This window comes from Mus musculus, chromosome 8 (assembly GCF_000001635.26).
Source record: "Mus musculus strain C57BL/6J chromosome 8, GRCm38.p6 C57BL/6J".
NCBI lineage: Eukaryota > Metazoa > Chordata > Mammalia > Rodentia > Muridae > Mus > Mus musculus.
Genome location: NC_000074.6, coordinates 13,099,283 through 13,123,404, shown reverse-complemented (window position 1 = coordinate 13,123,404; position 24,122 = coordinate 13,099,283). Strand labels below are relative to the sequence as shown.

The following is a 24,122-nucleotide window of genomic DNA, read 5'->3' as shown; positions in this document are numbered from 1 at the left end:
CACGCACCAGCCCCAAAATGCTGTTTGCCAGTGATACCCAGATCTTTAAGAGTCCTCCTACCAACTGGCTTGTTGGGCCAGTCCAGGATGTTTATGCCTCTACCATAAATGAGGTTAATTCCTAGATAGGCCAAGCTCACTACCCCAAGGAGATAATGAGATATCTTGTGCCACACAGGCACTCAATTATCGAATTGCTATTGTTGGGCCTATCATCTTTGGCCTATGTTTCACCATTCTCCTTCCGTGAGCCTCAACGGTATCAAGATTATGGGAATCACCACTGATTCTGCCCCCTTCTGCATCCCTTCCTCCCCCCACCCCTGCACCCATACTGTCTCCAGCAACCACTGTTGCTGTAACTGTTTCCACAGAAAGCAGATATGAAATGACCACAAATTAACCCTGCTCCCTCAGCCTATATATAGCCCAGGAGTCGTGGGAGTCTATTCCGTGAAGACACCATGCTCTAACAAGAGAACTCTGCAGGTCTGCAGGAGGCCCAGGGGTCAGGGTGGACTTACCAGATAGAAGGCAGCATGGAATTCTGGAGGACGTAGGTTCGATCCAGAAACAGGAAGATGCTTCTGATCATGATCTGAAGAACAGGGAGGAGCAGCACTCACACATCCCTCCCTCACACACACACACACACACCACTGAGAACAGAGACTTCTTAGGCCATCTTACATTAGCTGCCTTCAAAGTGTCAATCATTCCTGATGGAACCCCGCATATACCAAGACCTTCATTTTTACAAACTTAGCTTTTTCTTCTGGTATTTTCCATTCAATGCAACAGCCCAGACTACAAGGGTTTTAAAGCACTCAGCCTCAAGGAAATCTGAAATTTGATTATCACCCAACTGATGACAAAATGAAGCTTGTGCATGTCTGTCTAATCTTTCATTCTTGGTTTTCTGAGATGGGGGTCTCATAGCATTAAACTTTTTATTTTCTTTATTTCTACTTCCTAAATGTGGTGACTGCAGGTGGGTATATAACCTCTATCCCTGGCTTAAGTTTTCCAACAGTTAGATAGCCTGCTGCACTGCCCTGAGGCTCTTGGGCTCCAGGGCAGGCAGTCAACTGTCCTCTCCTTTGCTGCTGAAGCCATGTGTTCACCAGCTGGAACTGCCTCCACTTTTTGGTGAGACCTGCTGACGTTTGAAATACCTTCCCAAGTGGACATTCTTGTTTTTTATATCCATGAGCTCAGAATGCTCATCTTTAGAAAATAAGCGTTCAGTCTACTTGAAGAAGCCACATAGACTATCTTCTCTCATAGGTCATCAACAGCTGGGCCACACTGAAACCCATGTGTCAAGTCAAGGAGCTGGAATTCAGGCCAACGTTTCCATTAGACACTGGAAGCCTCCTCTGAGGACTTGGAGGAGTCTTTGATGAGCACACAGTGACTGCTGACCTGCAGGCAGCACCTCCTCCTAGAAGAGGCTGAGCAGCCCACCTCCCCACTCCATTCTACTGCTTAACGTGGTGAAGGGTCCCTGAGCTCAGGCTTCAAGTTGGTGGAAAGGCGGCTGTGAAGAGCTCACCTTCATTCTGTCTAGAGCAGAGGCTTGTACAAGTGAGCAGGTGTGAGTGAGCTAACTCAGGCAGCACTGACAGAGCGTCAAGGCTGATGAAGGTTACACTTACCATTTGTCTGCAGTGATCTTGCCAGCATGTGTTAATCTTCTTTAGAAATAAAACGCTGTCTAGTGAGTCTGTGCAGACCTGCTAAGGAAGCTTCAAACACAATAGTCCATCCCAGTTTTCCAACTTTCACTCTGACCAATACCCTCCCTGCTAGATGTCCCTCTACAAACAGTGAGAATATGACCACACTATAGTCTCAACACTTCTGTATCCTAAATCCACAGTGGAGACCTAATCCTAAGGCAACAGGGCCAGTGGGTATATACGACACCGCAGAGAGCTGCCTCATCTACCCACAAAGCAGGAAGCTCTTACCAGATGGAGAGAACTAGCACATGGGTCTCGGGACTTCGTCTCCAGGTTGTGAAAAACAAACACCCATGGCTTTTTTTTTTTTTTTTTTTTTTTTTTTTTACAAATATACCAACAGAGACCTGCAGCTCCCAAGCGAGGAGTGTGAATTCTTTGTCTCTGTCCACTGGCCTCACTCCCTATCTGTAGTAAGCTACCTGACACATCCAGCCCCCTGGGATCTGCGCCTTATTGCTTTGACTTCCATTCTCTCCTCTCTGTAGGACTGCTTTCTGTTCCTGCCAGCTTACAGAGATAACCAGGCACAAGTGCTTAATGGGGAGGGGGGGCAGGACTGCACCCCACTGAGGGCCAGGACTGAACATAACTCTACAAAGGACCTTCTACAGCTGGTGACTGATGGGACCAGGATGTCCAACAGTAAAAAAGTGTGTATTGAATGATAACAGCAGGGAGCTGGCAGCTCAAGAGTGATAGAGGCTTCCCCAGTAAAAACTTAAAACGCTAAACACAAGGTTGCATCTATGACCAGACTGTGCACCACCTAGACTCAAAGTGTACTTCTCTGTGTTTGGGATTTTGTGTGTATACTTTTGGGACAGTGTCACTCTGCCCAAGACTGGCCTTAAACCCAGCTTTCCTCCTTCCCAGTGTCCCACGTGTTGGGATTTTAGGTATCAGCCACCACACTGTGCTTGTTTGTTTTTGAGTCAGGATCTTAACATAGAGACTATGAGGAGCCTGAGATCCTTCTGCCTCAGTATCCCCAGAGATGATACTACAAGCATGTGCCAGTGTATGAGGTTTAGTAAAGACTCAAAAAACATTTTTTTAAGCCAGAGTCTCGCCATATACTCTGCTGGCCTGAACCTTGTTATTAGGACATTCTATTGTATGTGTGTGTGTGCGCGCGCGCTCGTGTGTATATACACATATGTACAGTGCCCAAGGAGAGCAGAAAGGGCATCGGATCCCCTGGAACTGGAGTTATGGATGGTTGTGAGCTACCATGTGGGTTATGGGAACCAGATCCCAGTCCTCTGGAAGAGCAGCAAGTGCCCCTGACTGCTGAGCCATTATTTTTTAAATGTTTAGGATTCTTTCAAATGACTTGTTTACTTGTGTGATGCCAGGTGTCCCATCACACATGGAGCTTAAGTCACCTGCCTGATACAGGTCCTGGGACTTGGCCTTGGGTCAAGTGCTCTCACCAACAAGCTTCCACTCCAGCTCCTAACACTTTTCTAAAACTGTAAAGCACAGTTTGAAAACAAAGATGCCAGAATGTGGGTTTTTAGACAAAGGTTTTTTTTTGCCCATTTTCATTTGATCTTCAAGCTTCCTAACACAGAGAACGCAGTCCCTGTAGGTGGAAAGTGCCAGATGTCCTGTCTGCCACTCAGCAGCACATGTCCCATCCATGTCAATGAGTCCAAGTGCAGAGGGTCAGCACACTCAGCTCACATGCGAGTGCAAGCACGCAGGGCCGGCACACTCAGCTCACATGAGGAAGCAGCACACCCAGACAGAGGAGAAGCTTGCCAAGTGTGCCACAGCCAGGTCAGAGAAGCAGCAGCTCTTCCGTGAGTCACAGGCAGCTGGTGGGGGCACATGGTGCTGGCCCACCCTCAGGAAGGGAAGACAATGTTCAGGGAGACGGTAGAGGGACAGGTACATCTGTGCAGGTGGCCATAGCCACGGTGGCTCAAAGAGGTCTAGTTTTCCCCTCCTAAGTCCGAGGAAGCACATTCACACATTTACACTGTTAGTTCAGTGGCTAGCATATTACTCTTGGGGAATGCTTCTATAATGGTAAAATATGCCAGACCACTATGAGAAACCTACACAAAAAGCTGGGCAAAGCAAGACACAGGTTGGCCACAGGACATTTGATTTAGCAGGGTGAGAGATGCCTCTGGCCCGACAATGAAGTTCCTAATACGCTCACATTGGCCAGCATGCTGTGTGGCAGTGAATTTGCATGAGCCTTTAAGCTTAAGATGGAGTTAAACTGACACTAGTCTATCTGATGCTACCAGGCAGCTCAGGTGTCATCAATAACCACAGGCAAGTTGTACCTGGCCTAGTAACTCTAAGATGCAAGGGTCCAATGTCAAAGTTCTGTAATGAAAGAGTTCTGTTAAGTAATGCAGGTCAACCATTTTCTGCTATTTTCCATGGAAAACCGTATAAAGAGTCAAAGCATTTCCACAGAGTACTATGTTGATCGAGATCCTGCTCAGCCTGCTACAATTCAGTCAGTTCTAGGATGCAAGGCTTAAGGTGTCACCACGGTGGCACAGATGAGTAATTCTAGGCAGTGAGATACACACGTGTCAAAAGGGTCTGTTGTGGCTTCTGCTGAGGCAGCTTCCTGGTAAGCATTCTTGTCTCATTTTGGAGAAGGGTTGATCCCTGCAAAGAACTCACACCATCCATGGAAGTGAAGTACACCTTTCATGATACAATTAACACCCAATAGCAAGAATGCTAATGATAGACTAGAAAAAAATTCCCAATCACAAAGCCCTCTTAAAGGAAAGCAGAAGTGTAATCTCTGCTTGCTTGGCTTCAGCATCTTAATACTCTTGCTGGAAACAGAATAGAAGAGTAAAGCTGAAAAAAATCACCCTATACAACACTGTTCTTTTTAGGACTATTTAGTTACCATTCTCCCCATTAGTCAATACATCCACTGAGCCAAAACTGTGCAGTGCCTGGCCCTCAGCACAGCACGGGCCAGTCTCACTGCAGGTCAAAAGTGAGCTTTCCTTTTCTGGAAGCCTGCAGCAGCAATTGCTGCTTCTTGCCAGTGGGCTCTTCTCTGCCTGCCGTGTACCTACATGGGCTGTCTCCTCGCTGGGCCTCCTGTCCCCTCAGCATTTCCCTCCTCAGGCAGATGGGTTATTCCTCCTTATGTCCTGAGGTGGCCATGGTCTGTTACACAAACACCTGAGTTGCTCACAGTGCTTTCTCTCAGGACCTAGTGTGATGCCAGGCAGCACATAACAGCTCTTGGAAACGTGTTGGCTGGTGATGGTTCCAGGCTGCATACTGGCCAGGCTGTCCTATCATGCTGTGATCTTTACATGACAATTGTATTGAGCTTTAGCTTAGAAACTATAAGTAATCTCAGTGGCTTGTACAACTTCCTGTAACATATCCAGAATGCAGTGCAGTCTGTGATCTGCAGTTCTCAGCAACACACTTGGCACTCAGTCATGCTCACTGTCTGCTTACACCCCATTGTTCTTCAGGGCATAGTCCACTGGTATCCCCGACTCCCCCTGACCCCGCCACTGTGGGGGCTCTACCTGATTTCTGTTCTGCTGCTGTGAGTTGCATGTGTCTGTCACTTATAACATACAATGTATTAGTGCTATTTCCCTCCTGTAAAACAAGTCATAATTTTTAAAATCCTGCTTTCTTATCAAGAAATCTATGGCTCTGTCCTAGGGCTATGATTCCTTGGAAGAAGGAAATCAGGCACAGCCACTTTTCTATAATCCAGGGACTAAGACACTGGGTAGGGAACAAAGGCTTGCTGAATGTGGGAACGCATAGGTCAACCCCCAGAGTGGGATTAACTGGCAGGCGGGTGATTAAAGCAGGTAATCAGAAAGCCATTTGCAGCAAAACCGTGCTGGGTGCCCGTGTCCCTGGCCGGCCCAGGCTCAGGCTCCTCCTGTGCTCTGAATGGGGCAGAGGCTCCGTATGCTTCACAGCTACCTCCTGAGGGAAGATACATGCCAGCAGGTCCTCCAGGGATCCCATCACCATCATCTTGTATAATCTTGCAGTCTTTAGTTCATCCTGATTGAAGCCATGTAGCAGAACTCAGGATGGCCTGACAACCCGCTGTGGGAAGCAGGCACACAGGCTCTGTGCAGGTCTCTCACCACGACCACAGAGGCTGTGTCCAGCAACATTACTAGGCACTCTGAATTAACAAGGTCTGCACAGATGCAAGGACCAAGTTTCCACAGGAGGGAAAAACAGAGATTTCCTCAATCAGGAGAAAATCTTGATACGAGGGCTCTGGGATTTGTTTTAGACATGAATATATGCATCCAAAGAAGTCAACATGGGTTTTTATACACAACAGAGTTTGTGCCCTTAAACTGGCCTGAGGCCAGGTCAGACTGATGTCCTTGTGGGCATGAGTCACAGATGGCATGGCAGCAAACCCAAGATGGCCTCTGCCCAGCCCTGCCTACAGTACTTGCCAGACTAATTCCCTTTTTTAAAAAAAAAAATATTTTTTATTACGTATTTTTCTCAACTACATTTCCAATGCTATCCCAAAAGTCCCCCATACCCTCCCCCCCCACTCCCCTACCCACCCACTCCCCCTTTTTGGCCCTGGCGTTCCCCTGTACTGGGGCATATAAAGTTTGCAAGTCCAATGGGCCTCTCTTTCCAGTGATGGCCGACTAGGCCATCTTTTGACACATATGCAGCTAGAGTCAAGAGCTTTGGGGTACTGGTTAGTTCATAATGTTGTTGCACCTATAGGGTTGCAGATCCCTTTAGCTCCTTGGATACTTTCTCTAGCTCCTCCATTGGGGGTCCTGTGATCCATCCAATAGCTGACTGTGAGCATCCACTTATGTGTTTGCTAGACCCCGGCCTAGTCTCACAAGAGACAGTTATATCAGGGTCCTTTCAGCAAGCGCTTGCTAGTGTATGCAATGGTGTCATCGTTTGGAGGCTAATTATGGGATGGATCCCTGGATATGGCAGTCTCTAGATGGTCCATCCTTTTGTCTCAGCTCCAAACTTTGTCTCTGTAACTCCTTCCATGGGTGATTGTTTCCAATTCTAAGAAGGGGCAAAGTATCCACACTTTGGTCTTCTGTTCTTCTTCAGTTTCGTGTGTTTTGCAAATTGTATCTTATATCTCGGGTATACTAAGTTTCTGGGCTAATATCCACTTATCAGTGAGTACATATTATTTGAGTTCTTTTGTGATTGAGTTACCTCACTCAGGATGATGCCCTCCAGGTCCAACCATTTGCCTAGGAATTTCATAAATTCATTCCTTTTAATAGCTGAGTAGTACTCCATTGTGTAAATGTACCACATTTTTTGTATCCATTCCTTTGTTGAGGGGCATCTGGGTTCTTTCTGGACTAATTCCCTTCTTATTGGAACACTATAGCCAGCCATCCTTTGTCTGGTTCTGTCCCTGAAGGTACAGTCTCAGGCCAGACAGGCAGGTTCTCCTGCCTGCCCAGAGTAGTTCACAATCCACCGGGAGAAACTGGATGCAGCAAGGCCCTGAGCACAGTCCTCAGGGTTAAGCCAGGACCACTATGGCCAGATGGTAAGTCGGGACCTTGTTTCTACAGTTTCCCACCTGTGGGAGCCAGGAAAGACCCACCTTAGATGAGACAGCCTCCCTGACACACTGACTTGGGCCTACGAGACCCTGAGCAGAGAAACTACTGGGCTGTACCCTGATTCCTGACAGATACACCCCAAGAAAATAAGCTGGGTATGACATCCATATTTGTGGGGATTTGTCACATATCATAGAAAATAAATAAGATGACTCTTACTAAAGGACAGAACTTAAACTTAATATATTTTCAAACACTCCCCTGAGTGTTCCAACCAGATGTAGTACCTGGAGGCTGTCTAACCTCACTCATATCAGCAACTTAAATGTTACAAATTTCACTAAACAACTATTATAATGAATTATGAAACAAAAAGGCTATTTGTTCTATAAAAAAGACTTAAAACCTATTATTTTATCTTAAGGATAGTCATTAGTTCTTCATCCCATTTTAAAAAGACTTGTGTAGTAAACAGAAACACCATAAAGCAAAAAAAAAAGCAAAACAAAGAAAGGATATTCTCTGAATGGGAGGATCTGGGCCTGGACATGGTCTTCACAGACCTGGCGCAGCTGCTTGTAGAGCGTTGGGGAGACTTTGTGAGAACAAAGATTTTCAACAGCCTACAACAAAGGGAAAAGGTGGTTGTTCAGCAGAGTGTCAAAGCTCTTGCAAAGCCCTGCAGTTACCTACCATGCAGCCCATACAGGCGCTCAGTGCTTGTGCTGCCCACACTGACAGCAGCGGCCAACAGTGAGGGGCTCAGATTGATGGTACGCTGCACCCACTATTCCTTGGGGGGCGGGGGGCTGCACCTAAAATCTCCAGCTTTGCTCTAACTCAGCTGTTTTCCAATCAGGCTGCTCAACAGTACCAGGACTCTACAGTAGGTTTGGATCACGTGGCCATTTTCTGATGTGAACCTGGGCAGTGACAGGAGGGAACAGAGCCCTTGCTCAGGCATAGCGGACTCCAGCTGTGTGGGTGGAAGACCTGTGAGTCCTGAGTGACACAGACCAGGCTATGCTGATCCCTGTTTATTTACTGACTGTTGTAGAATTCACTTATTTTTTCTTGATTTTGATGAAGAAAAGGCAACTTTTGTTTGCTTTTTGAGACAGGATTTCTCCGTGTAGTCCTTCCTGGCTGTCCTGGAACTCTCTCACTCTGTAGACCAGGCTAGCCTCGAACTCAGAGATCTGCCTACCTCTGCTTCCCAAGTGCCGGGATTAAAGGTGAGCACCACCACCATCCAGCGAAAAAAGCAACTTTAAACAGCCTACAGAAAAAAAAATCAAATATTTCTACCCATTGAAAGAATATAGTCTCACCAGTCATAATTAAACCCCTTTCAAATCTCGTACACATGTCAGAATCTCATTCAAGTGTGAGATGTAAACAAAAATGTTCTCTACCGAGGACAGAGAACAGAGAAACTTTCCTCAACTCCTTTTCCTTAAAGCACCTTCATGTCTTCTACGTCAGTTCTCCCCAGCAGCTCATCCCGAGTCAGTCCACACTTACATTTATATGACTGTGCACTTCTTCTTTTTCTTTTCAGCCTGTTTCTTTTCTTTTTTTAAAAAAGATTTATTTATTATTATATCTAAGTACACTGTAGTTGTCTTCAGACGCACCAGAAGAGGGTATCGGATCTCATTACGGATGGTTGTGAGCCACCACGTGGTTGCTGGGATTTGAACTCAGGACCTTCGGATGAGCAGTTGGTGCTCTTAACCACTGAGCTATCTCTCCAGCCCCATCTTCTTTTTGTAATATCCAGTTTGTGTGTATGGTATACTGTCCTTCACAAAATAGTCATTTGAAAGGAACATTTTTCTCTTTGTTCTTCTTGAGACAGAGTCTCACTATGCAGCTGTGGCTGTCTGGAACTTGCTATATAGACCAGTCTAGCCTCATACTCAGAGATCCTCCTGCCTCTGCCTCCTGAGTACTGGGATTAAGGGTGTGCTATGGCTGTCACACCTACTGACATGAAACACTCTGAGACTTGATTTATTTCTAATATGTGAGAACACCTCAAGGCAGGTGGCAGCCCACAGGTAGCACAGACTTACTGCAGGCCTGAGCACAAGCTATACCTGTCCTGGAGACTGTTTCCAAATGTCCTCTCTTGATGTAAGAAGGAAGGGTCCAGTCAGGCTAAGACAATGTGCTATGGGCATTTAAAAAGGAATCACCTTAGAGAAGCAAGGTTTAGTCCAACAACCAAAGGTGGGACGTGGCAGCCTTTGGACTCTGCTTGTGCCAGTTTGTAGCTGCTCTCATATCCACTCATTCCTGAAAATATACTGCTCCTACATCCCAAGGGTCACGCCCCACAGCAGACTCCTCAGTGACCGACAGGCTGCGCCAGCGCCATGCTGAGCACTGACAAGCGGGGGCCGTGGTGTCCAAGGCCATCCATTTGCTCTCTTAAATACCACCTGAAGACTATTTACTGCTACTAAAACAAAATGCTTCCTGTGCCACAAACAGTCACCTCTCAGGTGAAGAACACTGAATGAAAGAAGGGACCGCAGGCGGCTGGAGGCCTGGGCTCTGCTGGTGTTCATTAAATGCAAATTCATGCAGAGACCCTTCAAGGTGAAGCCACAGAAAACAGGAACAAGAAATCATGGCCTGTGTCACTGGATTCATTGACAAAAAAAGCACACAAGCTTCAACTGCAGGTCTGGGAAGCCCTCAGGAAACTACCTCATAGACCTAGTTACTCGAGCCCAGCCACTACAGAGACATGCTATGACAGAGTGGGACCCGACATGATCCTGAACTCACATCAGAAGACCAGTAAAACACACTACCCAGACCCAGAAGTCCAGGATTGGTGGCACTTTCTGTGGTAAGGATGGCCTGGGGTCACCATTTCTATACAGACTTGCTGCCTCCCCACCCCTCCTCCCCCTACTACTCTCACCCAGAGTGGGGCTGGGATACTGGACCCCTCTAGATGCCTACCTGAAAGAAATAAGAATACAAAATAAAATCAGGGCCCAAATCCAGGCAACAGGAAACTCAGAAACTTCTCAGGAGACACGCATCTCGGGTCCCACTCTGTCACTACCTTCCAAATCCAACCTTGGCTCTCAAGGCTGCGGCAAGAGCTAAACAGACAAATCTGAGAGGTGAGCAGGAGGCTGCTAGACTAGGCAGGCAGGCTCTGGTGGGACAGGCAAGTCAGAGAGGACATATTCTCTGCTTTTGTATTGAATTTATGCTCTACTAATATGCGACTTCCTCAAAGTGGTCCCTGCAATAGGACCTGCCCACCACTCCCTGGGCTGGCTTTCCCATGTCAGTTTTAGCCAACCCTGTCACTTAGCTCTCCACAGACCCACACTGCTCCCTCCTTCACTATCATGACTGACAGGGATGAACCTTCCAGCCCTGCTGTGTACTCTAGCCCAGAGCTGGCCTCTCCCTGGAAGCTAGGCCACCCTGAGGAGTTTGTTCTCAGGTGGAGCTCCACACTGGGTCTTCCTCTGATGTGCACTAGAGACTAGGGTGACCAAAGGACAAAATTCAAGTATGAAAGTCACAGGAGTATGTCCTTCTGAGTGATTCAGACTCAAGTCTTCAGAAGCAAAAGACCTGCATCTTCAAAACAACCCTGCTCAGAGGAAGATACAGAGGATGGGAGCCAGGAGACCTCCTCGCCATGGATGACAGATAGAACCCACGTGATACCCAGAAAAAGAGCTGCTGAGCAGAGAGCCATGGCCAATGAGCTCCTATATTTATATTAGACTTCAAAACTAAGTATTTCCAGCCTCTGGTAAAAAGTGGTGCTGTCAACTAAGATTCTGTGGTAGGGCATAAAGCACAGCTGGAAACAGGAGAGGGCAGGGGAGCACTATTTGTCGGAGGCCAGAGCCACCCCTCTGCCCTAACAAAGATGGAGCTGAGTCCTCACGGGTAGGTGTTCAGTGAGATGGAGCAGCCCGGGATGCACGAGGGCTCAGCCTAGGACGCCCGTCGCATGCCTGCCGTATTTGGAAAGGAACCTCCTCTGTCGGGACAGCCGAGCCTGGACACTGCACTCTCTAGGTCACAGGACAGCATTAGTAGCAAGAGGTATTTGATTAAGCTAAAACCCGAGTATTTAGGTGTTTTGGTGCAGTTCTTGTTCCCAGTCAAAATAATGGGGGGGAATAAAAAAGACAAAGAACAGAGTATTTTAGGGGCCCTGGGCACCAAAAAGCAAACAAACAAAACCTAAGACAAACAAATAGACAAAGAGCAGACGCAGCACAGGTGGCACGTTGGCTGGGGTCTTGGACGCTGCCAGAAGATCTTTGGGGAGTGCCAGCTGCTCCAGTTTCCTACCCAGCTGCAGCTGCACGCAGAACCGAGTCAAGAGAGATGAAGAACCCCCAATATGCAACAAAGGGTACACGTTCTGGGACGAGGAAAGAACCATCTAGAAGAGTGGAGGTAAAAGTGCTGGAGTTCTCACGGGGCCTAGAATAGCGGTTTTTCCATATCCAGCTGAAAACCAGTCAAGGCACCTAGGAAGGTCTGTTTCCGTGGTAGGGTCGTCTGGCCCTAGATACAGCAGCAGTCTGCCCTGGCCTAACAAATCCTAAAAGTGAGGCTTAAGACCAGATGGTCTTTAAATCATTAAACTATGGCCAGAATAAAGGACACGAATTTACAATAATATAAAAATATCTGGCACACCAGTTAGAATTTAGAATGTTGAACATCCATTCAAGGATTGTCACTAATCTTCTTAATGGGGAGGGGGTATCAAGAACAGAGGTAGTGGGTCAGGACAAAACAATAGCCATAAACAAGATGCAAAGGTTAGGCAGAAATTCAGAAAGAAGCCTTCAGAAGTGTGAGAGACTCACACCTGTGGCAGCAACAGTAGCTGAGGCACGGCTGAGAATGAGAGACTCGGAAGACAAGACAGCTGGTGTCCTCCTCAGGGGCACTAGGAACAATCGCTGTGCACTTAATGGCTCGGCAGGGAAAAGCTGCTCTTTCCGAGGATGCAGGCTTGATACCAGCCCCCACTCAGCAGCTCACTTCACTCTAGGTCCAGGGGATTCGACCCCTTCTGCCCTGTGCACACTAGGTTTGGATCTGGGGCACAGATACACATGCAGGATAAACATCCATACATATAAAATGATAAAATGAAAATGAAAACCAAAATGGCTCCTCTAGGGAATTCCTTCAAACATTTAAGAAAAAAACAATACCAATTCTATACAAGGAAGAGAAAATCATTTTAAACTCATAAGGCCAATATTACTTTGACATGCAAACTGATCAAAGACATAATAAGAAAATAATACATTAAGACAAAGTTAACAAAAAATTAATCACTCAACTCAACACATAAGAAAGGTAACAGAGCGGCCACAGCAGCAGTGGCTTTAACTCCAGCAGCACTCAGCAGGCAGAGGCAGGGAAAGCTCAGTGAGCTTGAGGCCAACCTGATCTACACAGGGGGTTCCAAGTCCACCAAGGAGGCACAGGGAGACCAGGTCTAAAACAAAAGATATAGCCCAAGCATGCAAGACTGTCCTTATATTCAACACAGAAAGAAAGATTAATGAACATAATCGACCAACTAAGAAGCAAAACTTAAGCAATCCCGTAATAGATGCAGAAATGTGCTTTCATTAAATTAGCGGGGAGCAGGAAGGACCCTCCTACATGGTAGCATCGTCACACTCAACAGTGGCAAACCAAAGTTCTAGAGATCTAGAGCAAGACAGCACCGGCTCTCTCACTTCCAACCACTGTCCCAGAGGCTCTTGCCAGTTTAGCAAGACAAAGCCAAGAAATAAGAGGCACAAAACTTGGAAAGCAAAAAGCTTTCTAGCTACATGTGATTGTCTGGGCAGAAGATACAATGGGATCTACAGAAAACAGGCAAGGCCAGCAAATTAGAAGGACAATTTCAATATACAAAATTAATGGTAATTTTAAGTAAAAGCAAGAATCACAAGTCAGAATTCAAGGTAAGGTGAAAATTCCATAAAAGGTTTGTAACATCTTTACAAATGAAACAAGAAATCACTGCTGAGAAATATTAGCCCCAACAGTGAGCCTTCTATCTCTAAGGCCGAGTCAGTTCTCTCTAGGTGATCTAAGAGTCACCATAACTCTAACCCAAGCTGGTTCCTTGAGAAAGCCAGAAATCAGTTTTTCAGATTCATAAAGAAATGCAAAAGACCAAGAATAGCTCAGACAAATGTGGGAAAAAGCTGGAGGCTACCCCTCCTAGACAGACAACTGGTCTTGTCGGAGAAAGGCAGTTGGGCAATGTGCCCAACACCTGGACACTTATGGGAAAAACACTGTATCTAGATTTATATCTCACCATACACACAGATGTCCACACAACATAGATCACAGATCTAAATGTAAAACTGTCAGCTCTGTCTAAATACAAGGTCTTAGATTAGGACAAAGATCTGTTGCTTTGTTGTTTTTGAGACAGGGTTTCATGTAGCTGGCCTTGAGCTGGCTAGTAGAGGAGGCTGGCCTTGAACTCTTCTCTGCCTGCTGAGTGCTGGGGTTACATAAGTGTGCTATTACTACCAGTTATGGCAAAAGTTTAGTTTTTATTTTTTAGGGGGATACTAAAAACATAACCTAAAAGAACAGCTGATAAGACACTTAACTTCAAAATTTAAATCACTGTTCTTCAAAGGACATAGATTAGTTAAGGGATAAGCTATGGGCTAGAAGAAAATACTAGCAACACCTATATAGAACTTATATCCGGAATACATACTAAACTCACACATTCAATAACGGGAAAATAATCTAAGCAGATGAAGCTGAGCACCCTGGCCCATATCTGTAATCCCAGCACTTGGGAGGTTGGCACAGGAGGACTCCAAGTTTGCAGGCAGAGCAAGCTACACAGTGAGATAAGAGGGAAGCAGGGAGAGGGGATGGCAGGAGGAGGCAGGGAGCCAGCAGATCTGAGCAGCAAACTGCATCAAAAGTATAGAAGAGCAACAGGCACACAAACAGACAGACACCTGCCGTCAACAGGGACGGTAAATTAAACCCGTTTGTAAAACTCGACGGCACCAAATGCTGGTGAGAATGTGGAGTAAAGGACCCTCAAGCTACCGCAGTGGGGAAAATGGAGTCACTTGGAAGAGCTGCAGCTTCTTATGAAAGGAAGCACACATTTTCTGTATCTGAGATACTTTCCTGAGAAGAATGAAAACACATTCCCACACATGATGTATGCAACGTTCATAGCGGCCCTGCTGGTCATGTTCCCACTGGACACCCAAACGGCCACTACCTGATGAATAAGCCAACTGCACTATAGACACTCTACTTGTTAATAAAAGTAATATGCACTTGGGGGCACAAAGGAGGGATTTCAAAGAGGGTGTCCAGGGGCCATGGAGAGAGGAAAGGAGGAGGACAGGGATGGAAGGAATTCTATTTCAAATACTAAACACATTAATAAACAAAAACAAACAAACCAAAATGCCAAACTGTTAGCACCAGAGGAAATGGCAAACGCCATTCTAGATAAGAGCCAGATGCCAGAGGACTGCAAATGCGCTGCTCCTTCTAGATAGAGGTGGAGGAGTAGAGAGAACACGGCAGCAGCTGCCACAGCTGGGGAACGGGAGGGGATGAGTTCACGGGGCAGCCCTTCGTTACCGGGGAGGGAAACAGTCTACATTTTCACTGAGCGGCTGGCAAACAACTCTATCTTAGGCCATTAAAATCTACTGGGACAAGTATGTTAGAGTTAACCTATAGCCCCGGCACATGAGCGGCAGCCGGGACTAATACCCAGTGAGACCTTTTTTTTTCCCCATAGTTATAAGGTACACTGTCCCAGTCTTCACACATACCAGAAGGAGGCATCAGATCCCATGACAGATGGTTGTGAGTCACCATGTAGTTGCTGGGAATTGAACTCAGGACCTCTGTAAGAGCATTCTTAACTGCTGAGCCATCTCTCCAGCCCCACAGTGAATCTCGTAAAAAATAAAACCAACCGACTCTCTCTTCTCATAAAAAAATAAAATAAACAAAATAAACCTACTGGAGCACATGTCACATGCCCCCAACACTGTATTCATATGCACACCTACACATAGGCACATACTTAAAATAATAAAAATAAAAGCAAATCTTTAGGCGGGTGTAGTAGTGCATAATGTTAATTCCAGCACCAAGAGACAGAGGCAGGAAGATCTCTGTAAGTCAGACTGTTCACAGTGAGTTCTAGAATAGCCAAGGCTACACAGTGAGCCCTGTCTAAACAAAACAAAAACAAAACCTTAAATAAAATCCTCTCCTTCAATACACAATCAACTCACAAACTTAAGACAAAGAACAGACACATATACACCAATCCGTCACCATCGGCCAGTGGTCCCTTACCCAGAATGCTTGGGGCTACTAGTGTTGTGGATTTCAGATGTTTTTCTTCCGGATTAATACTTGCACATACACAATGATGTATCTGGGTACTGAGAATCAAGTGTAAACAGACACAAAGCTGACTCGTACCCCATATCCCTTGTTTTATCATTGTGTGTGTACACCAAGTGTATGTGTGGGTGCTTGTGTCACGTCAAGAGGCTGGAGGTCTGGGGATGCGTCTCCAGTCAGTTTTCTCCTTCCACCTTTTTGAGGGTTCTGAGGTTCGAACACAAGTTGTCAAGCTGGCTCTGCCAGCGCTTTACCTACTGGGTCATCTGGCTGGCCCTAGCTCGATGGTCATTTTATTCAACAGTTTTAGCATATACTGTGTTCTGTCTGAGGCCCAGCAGAGGAAGTCAGGTGTGGGTCTTTTTTTCATGAGTGCACTACAAGTTTTGGATTTGGGAGTTTGGGGTTGGGAGTGATGGGCCTGCCACAGGTTCCTTCGGGTACCACTGCTTACTTTTCTTCTTGTGCTTTCTGTAACTTACAATACACTCAGTTTGTAACCAGGATAAAACAAGCCTCTTAGGTAACTTTTAAGTAACATATAAGTAATTATTTGTTCTATCACAAACTAAAACACAGAATATTTAGCAGTTATTGTATAAAACCATGACAGAAAAGTGTGCTTGAAACAGCAAAATGTACTTCGGATGATTTTCCCCCCCTGTTGCAGACACAACTTGTCTTTAAGTTAAAACTACCAGAATCGCCGGGCGTGGTGGCGCACACCTTTAATCCCAGCACTCGGGAGGCAGAGGCAGGTGGAGTTCTGAGTTCAAGGCCAGCCTGGTCTACAGAGTGAGTTCCAGGACAGCCAGAGCAACACAGAGAAACCCTGTCTCAAAAAAAAACAAAACAAAACAAAACAAAAACCCTACCAGAATCTGTCTGCAACCTTATTTGCAATAATTAAACTACAAAACAGTGTGTGTGTGTTGGGGAGGGGGTGTGTGTGTCACAACCCAGGGACCCTACTAGCAAGTGGGGCCGTACTGAGTTCCATGTATAACACACTGGCACTCTGATAACACTGAAGACTGCTGGGGGCTCTGTGCCTCTTAGCTCCAAACACCTCCTTTCTTCTGGCGCTGGGAAAACGTACACCTCCTAAGCAGCCTGGTCTAAGCCTCAACACACAGCACTAATCCAGGGCGGCGATCCATAGAAACACCTGCTGACCCAGGGTTTCGCGGCTTCCGCTAGGGAAGGCTCGGGCCGCAGCTTCTCCCCGGGCGGGCGGGCGGACGGGCGGGCCTCCCTAGCGTTGGCCCCGGTGGCTGCTGGAGGAGGAACCCAGCCAGGTGCTCGCAGGCCCTCGCCGCCGCTCACCTGGTACAGCTCCTCCAGGTTGTACCTGATGGATGTGCTGCTCTGGATGGCCTTGACCGCTTCGTGAAGCTTCCGCCACGTGTCCTGAGTGTAGTTGTCAGGCAGCCGCGGCCTGTCTGTGGGGGAGAGAGGGTCAACGGCCGCGCGGGGACAGCACAGGCCGGGGCACCGAGGCAGGGCCCGGCCGGGCTAGCCAGGAGGTGCGGGATCGGGGCCAGCTGGGGCGCGGGGACGTGGCGGAGCGTGAGGTGCAGGGACAAGTCGGGTTGCGGCGCCGAGACGGGACAGTGCGGGAACCAGGCGGGCCGGGGCGCGGGGACAGGGCCTGCCGGGCAGCCCCAGGAGGCCCTGTCCGAGCGCGCGACCCGCCGGCCGCCCCGTTCGCTCCTCACCGGAGCGCACCCACCTCGGAAGTTCTTGATGACCAGCTTCCTGGAGCCTCCCGTGCCCCCCGGCTTGGCGGGGCCACCGGCCAACGCCGCGGGCTTGGTGAGGCCGTTGGTGCGGCCCATGAGAGCCGAGACGCTGCCCTTCCGAGGGCCCTCGTCCGCCATGGCTGGGCCGGACGCCGCCCCGCCCCGCGCCGCCCGGCTCCTCCTCCTGCCCTGCGCCCGCTCCGTGCGCGCCCGGCTCCTCCTCCTGCTGCTGTCGGGCTCCGCCCGTGAGCGCTCGGCTCCTCCTCTTTCTGCTCGCGGCCGGGTCCGCGCGCCCGAGGCCCAACCGCCGCGGCGCGCACCGGAACGATCCGGCTCCTCCTCCTATGCGCGAACTCCGCCCAAGGAGGGCTCGGGGACTCGCAGGCGTTCTACAACGAATGCTCGCGAGAGGGCGCCGTGACACCTGCACCGAGGGCTCCGGAGCTCGCCGCCCCACGTCACGTCGAGGGCCGTGACGAGGACACCCCGGCGAGGACTTGAGTGGATAAAAGCACCCGGCAACCTTGCCTCCTGGATCACCTTACACCTAGGATGCTCAGGGATGCTGCTCCGTGCGCTAGCGCGCCGAGGGGTTGGGGACGGGATGCTCTGCACCCATTTATCTGGGGTGCCCCAGTGTGAGATGTGGGAGGACTCAGGAACACATCCTAGGAGTGCGCGGGACGCCTTCCCAGTGGGCTCTGGACTTTGGTTCCGGGAGAGTCAGGAGCGCCTCTGCACACGGAGGGTTGGGGATCGGGTCACCCTCATGGGAGAGGGGTGCGAGGAATCGGGTCGCTAGCACACCGACGTGACCAGGGACACGTTCCCAAGTCGGTTGGGAACTCCTCCACGTCAGTCCTCCGCCCTCGCGCGCGCCCCCGCCGCACCCGAGGCGTCCCGGCGACCGCGCTGACAGCTGCCCCCAAAGAAGTGCTCTCACCACCGGCTCGGCTCGGCTCGGCTCGGCTCGCTCCACCTTCACCCGCTCCGGAACCAACGTGCAGAGGTTACCGTGTGGGGACAAGGAGCGGAAACGGACCTGCGCCGGAAGTGAGGCACTCAACACCCGCGGCCGCCGCTATGGCGCACATCACCATTAACCAGTACCTACAGCAGGTGGGTTTCGCTTGGTATCCTGGCCTACGGGCCACGAGGGGTGAGTCCTGGGGCCGGGTCGGACGGTGCCGGGGGTCCTGCGGCTGGCCTCGAGGCGAGGAGGGTGTGCTGCACGCGGTGGGCAGCCTGCCTTGTTCGGAAGTTGCAGGTGCTGCCCGGTGGACCAGGAGGAGGAGGATCCGAGGTGGAGGTAGCAAGATCGGGGCCACTTGTAGAAACGGTTGTCTGTGTAGTCAGCGCTGCTGTCCGCACGAAGCACGTTGTGTCTCTTGGCAGCGGTGCCCATCAAGGCTTTACTTAAAGCCTGGGAGTGGCACAGGCAAACACTGTTGCATCCGGGTGGAGGGCCGTGATTGCGTCTTCTAGGGTGTTGAAGATGTGAATCCCACTAGGCAACACACCTGGTGCAAGGGGCAGCCAGATAGGGAAGACTGATGAACGTTTTAACTGACTACACTTGCTGCTCATGGCTGCTTATGAACCTTGGATTTGCGCTTAGCTCTATTACCAAAGCCCCCTTTTCCTGTCCCAAACAGCTCAGTTTTGGGTACTACAGTACTAGAAGCAGTACTTGTGTGCTTCTTAAGTAGCGGCACTATTGTCGGTGCTGCGTGTGCATATGTATTCTCTTTGATTCCATCACAAGGCCCTCCTTGAAGAGCTCCGTAGGCGGCTAACCCAAGTCTTCCCAGCTCAGAAGCATCAGAGACTGGCTCTACAGTGCACATGTTTAACACTTAGCAAGATGCTAATTCTGGAGATCACGCTTGAACCTTAGTGATCTCATTGTTGGCCAAAAGACCAGTCTTTATTTCAACACACTGGCAATAGCCTTGGCCAGTGGCTACCTGTTAACAAATTGCTTGTCTCTCTTTCCCCATGATTCCTGTGCTGATTTCCCAGAAGCTGTTGGGGTCAGGTTGGTTGAATTTTGCCATCCTTACCGGTGTTAATAAGGTTAAGAGTAGCCTGTTACTCTTGTGACTGCTTGAGCCAGGAATAAAGGTCTTTCTTTCCTGTCACAGGGAATGGCATGGCATCAGCATGCTTGTGCTGCTTCCGGGTTATCCCAAGTCCATAGTGATGTTTTGATGGCCTGCAAGGGGAGCCTGCATATGTTTCAAAGAGAGAAACGTGGAGCTTGAGGAGTCTACTCCTTACAGCAAGGAGTGAGGTCCACTTTTCTTCAAGGTCAAACTAGAAGGAAACTTTACTCCATTTCCTAAGGTTAACAGTAATAAATTACCTCTAATTCAGAACCCACAGCCAAAGAACATCACAGACATCGTAGCCCTAAGAACAAGGACATTCACTGTAACCACAATGCATTTAGTAGCCTGAGAACTTTGACACTGATGCATGTAACTTTTAATTTTCCAATGTTTTGCACATTTTTTGTTTTTTTGTTTTTCAGTAGATATTTGCTTTATTTACATTCCAAATGTTGTCCTCTTTCCTGGTTTCCCTTCTGAAAATTCCCATCCCCTTTCCCTCTCCCCCTGCTCACCAACCCACCCACACTGGCTTCCTGGCCCTGGCCTTCCCCTACACTGGGCCATAGAGCCTTCACAGGACCAAGGGCCTCTCCTCCCATTGATAACTGACTAGGCCATCCTCTGCTACATATGCAGCTGGAGCCATGAGTCCCACCATGTGTTTTCTTTGGTGGTTTAGTCCCTGGGAGCTCTGGGGTTGCTGGTTAGTTCATATTGTTGTTCCTCCTATGGGGCTGCAGACCCCTTCAGCTCCTTAGGTCCTTTCTCTAGCTTCTTCGTTGGAGATCCTGTGCTCAGTCCAATGGTAAGCTTCGAGGATCCACCTCTGTATTTGTCAGGCACTGGTGGGGCCTCTCTGGAGACAGCTATAACAGTCTTCTTTCAGTAAGCATTTGTTGGCATCCACAAAAGTGTCTGGGTTTGGTGATTGTATATGGGATGGATCGCTTAGGTGTGCAAATTGTTTCTTAGGATTTGTTTTTTGAATCCAGAGTGCAATCCAGAGTTACACATTGCATGTATTCTTGTTCTAGATAATGTGGGACTGTGAGCTTCCTGTCCTCCAGTCCCTTTTGTAGAGGTGGGTTACCCTCACTGAGAGCCCTTTCCCAGACCAGGTATCGTCTTCGTTGTCCAGGATATGATTTTTCTGTTTTCCTTTCTATATTGATTTTCTTTTTATGTGGATCTGGGGACTGAAGCTAGGGTCTTATGCATCTAGGCAAGTGCTCTATCATTCATTGAGTCACATCCTGGCCCTCTTTCTATTTGTATCTGCTGTTTGCTTTTTATGTTAAAGAATAATTTCTGGGCTGTAGAGATAGCTCAGAGGTTAAGGATACTTGCTGATCTTGCTGAGGACCTGGGTTCAGTTCCCAGCACCCACATGGCAGATCCTAAAATAAAATAACTTAGTCAATTTTTGTTTGTTTGCTTTTAAAGACAGACTCTCTTTGTGTAACCCTGGCTCTCCTGGAACTCACTCAGTAGATTAGGCTGGCCTTGAATTTAGAGATCTGCCTGCCTCTGCTTCCCAGTTGCTGGATTAATAGCATGTGCCACCAACACCCAGCTGAAACAAATAAAAAAAGTAAAATTTAAAACATAATTCCCCTTATACTCTTTCTTTAAAAACCATTATGGATATGTATGTGTGTGTACATATGTATGTATGTATGTATGTGTGTATTTGAGATAGAGTCTCTCTACATAGTCCTGGTTGTCCTGGAGCGCACTCTGTAGATCCAGCTCTCCTTGAGCATATAGAAATACAGATCCACCTGTCTCCGTCTCCCAGGTGCTGGGATTAAAGGCATGGGCCGCCACACCCAGCACACAATTTGGATTATTTTTGATACCCAGTTATACTTTATCACCACTATACTCTTTTGGAAGCTCAAATTTTCTGAAAGCTGCCTCAGTTGGTTTCTATGGCTTTTGAACCTGGCCCTGTCCTTCCTTGAGCCTTTTTTGGGCCACATGCTTTTTAAATTTATCCGAGGCTCCCCTGACCCAGCTTCTGGCATCAGCCCTTCCTCCAAGGAGCTTTGCTGTCAGTGGGGAATGGAACTTAGAATACAAGCCTGGTACTATTTATGTTTGCTGTGGGATTTCAGTGGATAGAAGGAATGTATACAGTTGTTTTTTTTTTTTTTTTTTTTTTTTTAATGTATATAAGTACACCGTAGCTGTACAGATGGTTGTGAGCCTTCATGTGGTTGTTGTGAATTGAATTTTAGAACCTGTACTCACTCTGATCGATCCCGCTTGTTCTGGCCCAAAGATTTATTTATTATTATACATAAGTACACTGTAGCTGACTTCAGATGCACCAGAAGAGGGTGTCAGATCTCATTACCGGTGGTGTGAGCCACCATATGGTTGCTGGGCTTTGAACTCAGGACCTTCGGAAGAGCAGTCAGCACTTTTACCTGCTAAGTCATCTTGCCAGCCTGTACAGTTTTAAGGAACTGTCAGGTTTGAGGCAGGTGGTACCCCTGTGGGCTGACTAGGACCTGAGAAGACCTAGTGTAGTTGGGAGAGAAGTCTCCTGGGGTTCCTGAAGCACACGCTCCCCTGATGTGCCTGCCCAGGTATTGTGCACAGGTGCTGTTTGGGATGTAAATTCATGGTCCAAATGGTGCCTAACCTAGAAGGATGCAGCTTCTGTGTTAGCATTTGGTAAAGCACCTATGGCAGGTGGCTGGGTGCCAGGGACGAGGTAGCTGTGGAGTGACCAGACACTTGAAAAGAATACTGGAGACTTAAACCGAGGGACTTGCACATGCTAGGACCATGGGGCTTCATCCTCAGCCACCCTCCCCCGCCCCCCAGCTACGGTTTTAAGATTTGTTTATTTTTTAAAAAAGATTTGCTTATTAAGACCTGTCACTACCCTTGTTCTCTTTCCCACTCCTTAGTTCTTTATGTTGTTATTGAGGCAAGGCTCTGATAGGACTTTCTTAGAGTCCAGGCCTGTGTGCAGTTTCCTGTGGAGTTATGCCAGTTGCTAACAAAGTTGTACGTTAGGCTTTAGGCACAATTAGGTGATTATGGACGTACAGAGCTACTGGTATTAGAGTTACTTCCTCCTGCCACCTCTAAGGTCACTAGCAAAGGAGGTCACTTAGGAGTGAACTGCCCTGGGGATTGCTCCCTACCTTGGGGGACTCTGTCTTACCTGTTTTCTTACCCCCAGAAGATCCCATTTTGAAATAAAGTGGTTTCCTGGCTAACTTTACATTTCGATTATTCTGGCCTCTTTCACAGAGGAGGAAACTGCTCTTACGGCATGCAGGTCATTGCTCTGGTCCTGTGAGAACAGATCTTGCCTACCTGCTCAAGTTTCCCCTTCACCTTTTCAGGTATATGAAGCCATCGACACCAGAGATGGAGCATCCTGTGCAGAGCTGGTATCCTTTAAGCACCCTCATGTTGCGAACCCACGGCTCCAGGTAGGTGGTAGATATACCCATGGTGTCTAAAGAAAATGAAGAAAGAGGGGTGAGGGGATATATCTATCTATCTGCAGATAGGAAGGGCTATATACAGGCATCTAGAGAGAACTGTGGGGCAGTCAGTTTTCTACGGAAATTTAAAGTTTGAATAAAAGGAAACTAATATTGCCATTCTCTTTTGAAAATTTCTAAGTTTCTTGAAGAAAGCCTAGCTCACTTGGCCACAGCACCCCTATGTGAGAGCTATGCGAACAGCTATCTTGGCTGCTGTTCAGCTGGGATGATGGGCTTTGTGTGTGTGTGACTAGTAGGTCCATCTGTCTGGACAGTGTTCCACTGACCTTTCATCTGTAGGTTCATGCTGGTGGTCACCCTCTGAGACAGGTTTTTCAGGAGGTGCTACAAAATGGTGTTTTATTTTCTTTTTCTTTTCAAGTTTAATTTTAAAATTACACTTATTAGTTTTTGTGCATATGTATTTGGGCATGCATGTACCATGATGTGTGTGTGTGTGTGTGTGTGTGTGTGTGTGTGTGAGGTCAGGGGACAGCTTGTGGGAGTTGTTTCTCTTCTTCCCCTGTGTGGATCCTGTGACTGAGCCAGTCCATCAGGCTCGGCAGCTGGTGAGGGCTCACTGACTTCTTCATTCCTGTTACTTCACTTTGTACTAGTTTACTGTTAGAAAAGCAACTGATAGGAATGCATCTATACATGCATAGTTCATACATACACTGAGATCACTCTCTGTGGGCTGTGTGGTTATGGAGGCTGAGTAGGCCCCCTGTGTGACCTGCTATCTTCAGCTGGAAGCCCAGGGAAGCCAGTGCTGCCCTGAGTCCCAGGCTTGTGGGTAGACCCAGGCTGGCCTGAGATTCGATAGTGTCCCAGCTTGGATGACTCTTACGAGTCACAATGGTGTGTTCTCTTTCCTTACTTTTTTCTTGAGCCCTTTAACAGGTTAGTGGGTATCCGCTCTGCAGGGCAAGGACATATCTTTCACATATCTGTCACCCGTTCTGGACATGCAGAAGTCACGCTC

General features: G+C 48.0%; 2 protein-coding genes across 4 annotated transcripts in view; one reads left to right on the top strand and one right to left on the bottom strand.

Annotated features, from left to right (window-relative positions):
- Cul4a (cullin 4A) overlaps positions 1-17,782 on the bottom strand; it is a 42,318-nt gene extending 24,536 nt beyond the window's left edge. Inside the window, exons 1-5 of one of the 3 annotated variants that reach the window (NM_146207.3) lie at positions 17,502-17,782; positions 17,096-17,211; positions 7,832-7,935; positions 1,659-1,728; positions 525-598 (exon numbers count right to left, since the gene is read on the bottom strand). In NM_146207.3, coding sequence (NP_666319.2) covers positions 525-598; positions 1,659-1,728; positions 7,832-7,935; positions 17,096-17,211; positions 17,502-17,649 — 512 coding nt within the window. In that variant the 5' untranslated portion in view covers positions 17,650-17,782. The remainder of the gene's footprint in view (positions 1-524; positions 599-1,658; positions 1,729-7,831; positions 7,936-17,095; positions 17,212-17,501) is intronic. The other 2 variants (NM_001363450.1, NM_001363448.1) reach the window with 2 other exon arrangements.
- Positions 17,783-18,061: 279 nt separating this feature from the next.
- The window catches only part of Pcid2 (PCI domain containing 2), a 29,868-nt gene continuing 23,807 nt past the window's right edge, over positions 18,062-24,122 (top strand). Inside the window, exons 1-2 of the mRNA NM_178708.3 lie at positions 18,062-18,630; positions 22,991-23,080. Coding sequence (NP_848823.2) covers positions 18,595-18,630; positions 22,991-23,080 — 126 coding nt within the window. The 5' untranslated portion in view covers positions 18,062-18,594. The remainder of the gene's footprint in view (positions 18,631-22,990; positions 23,081-24,122) is intronic.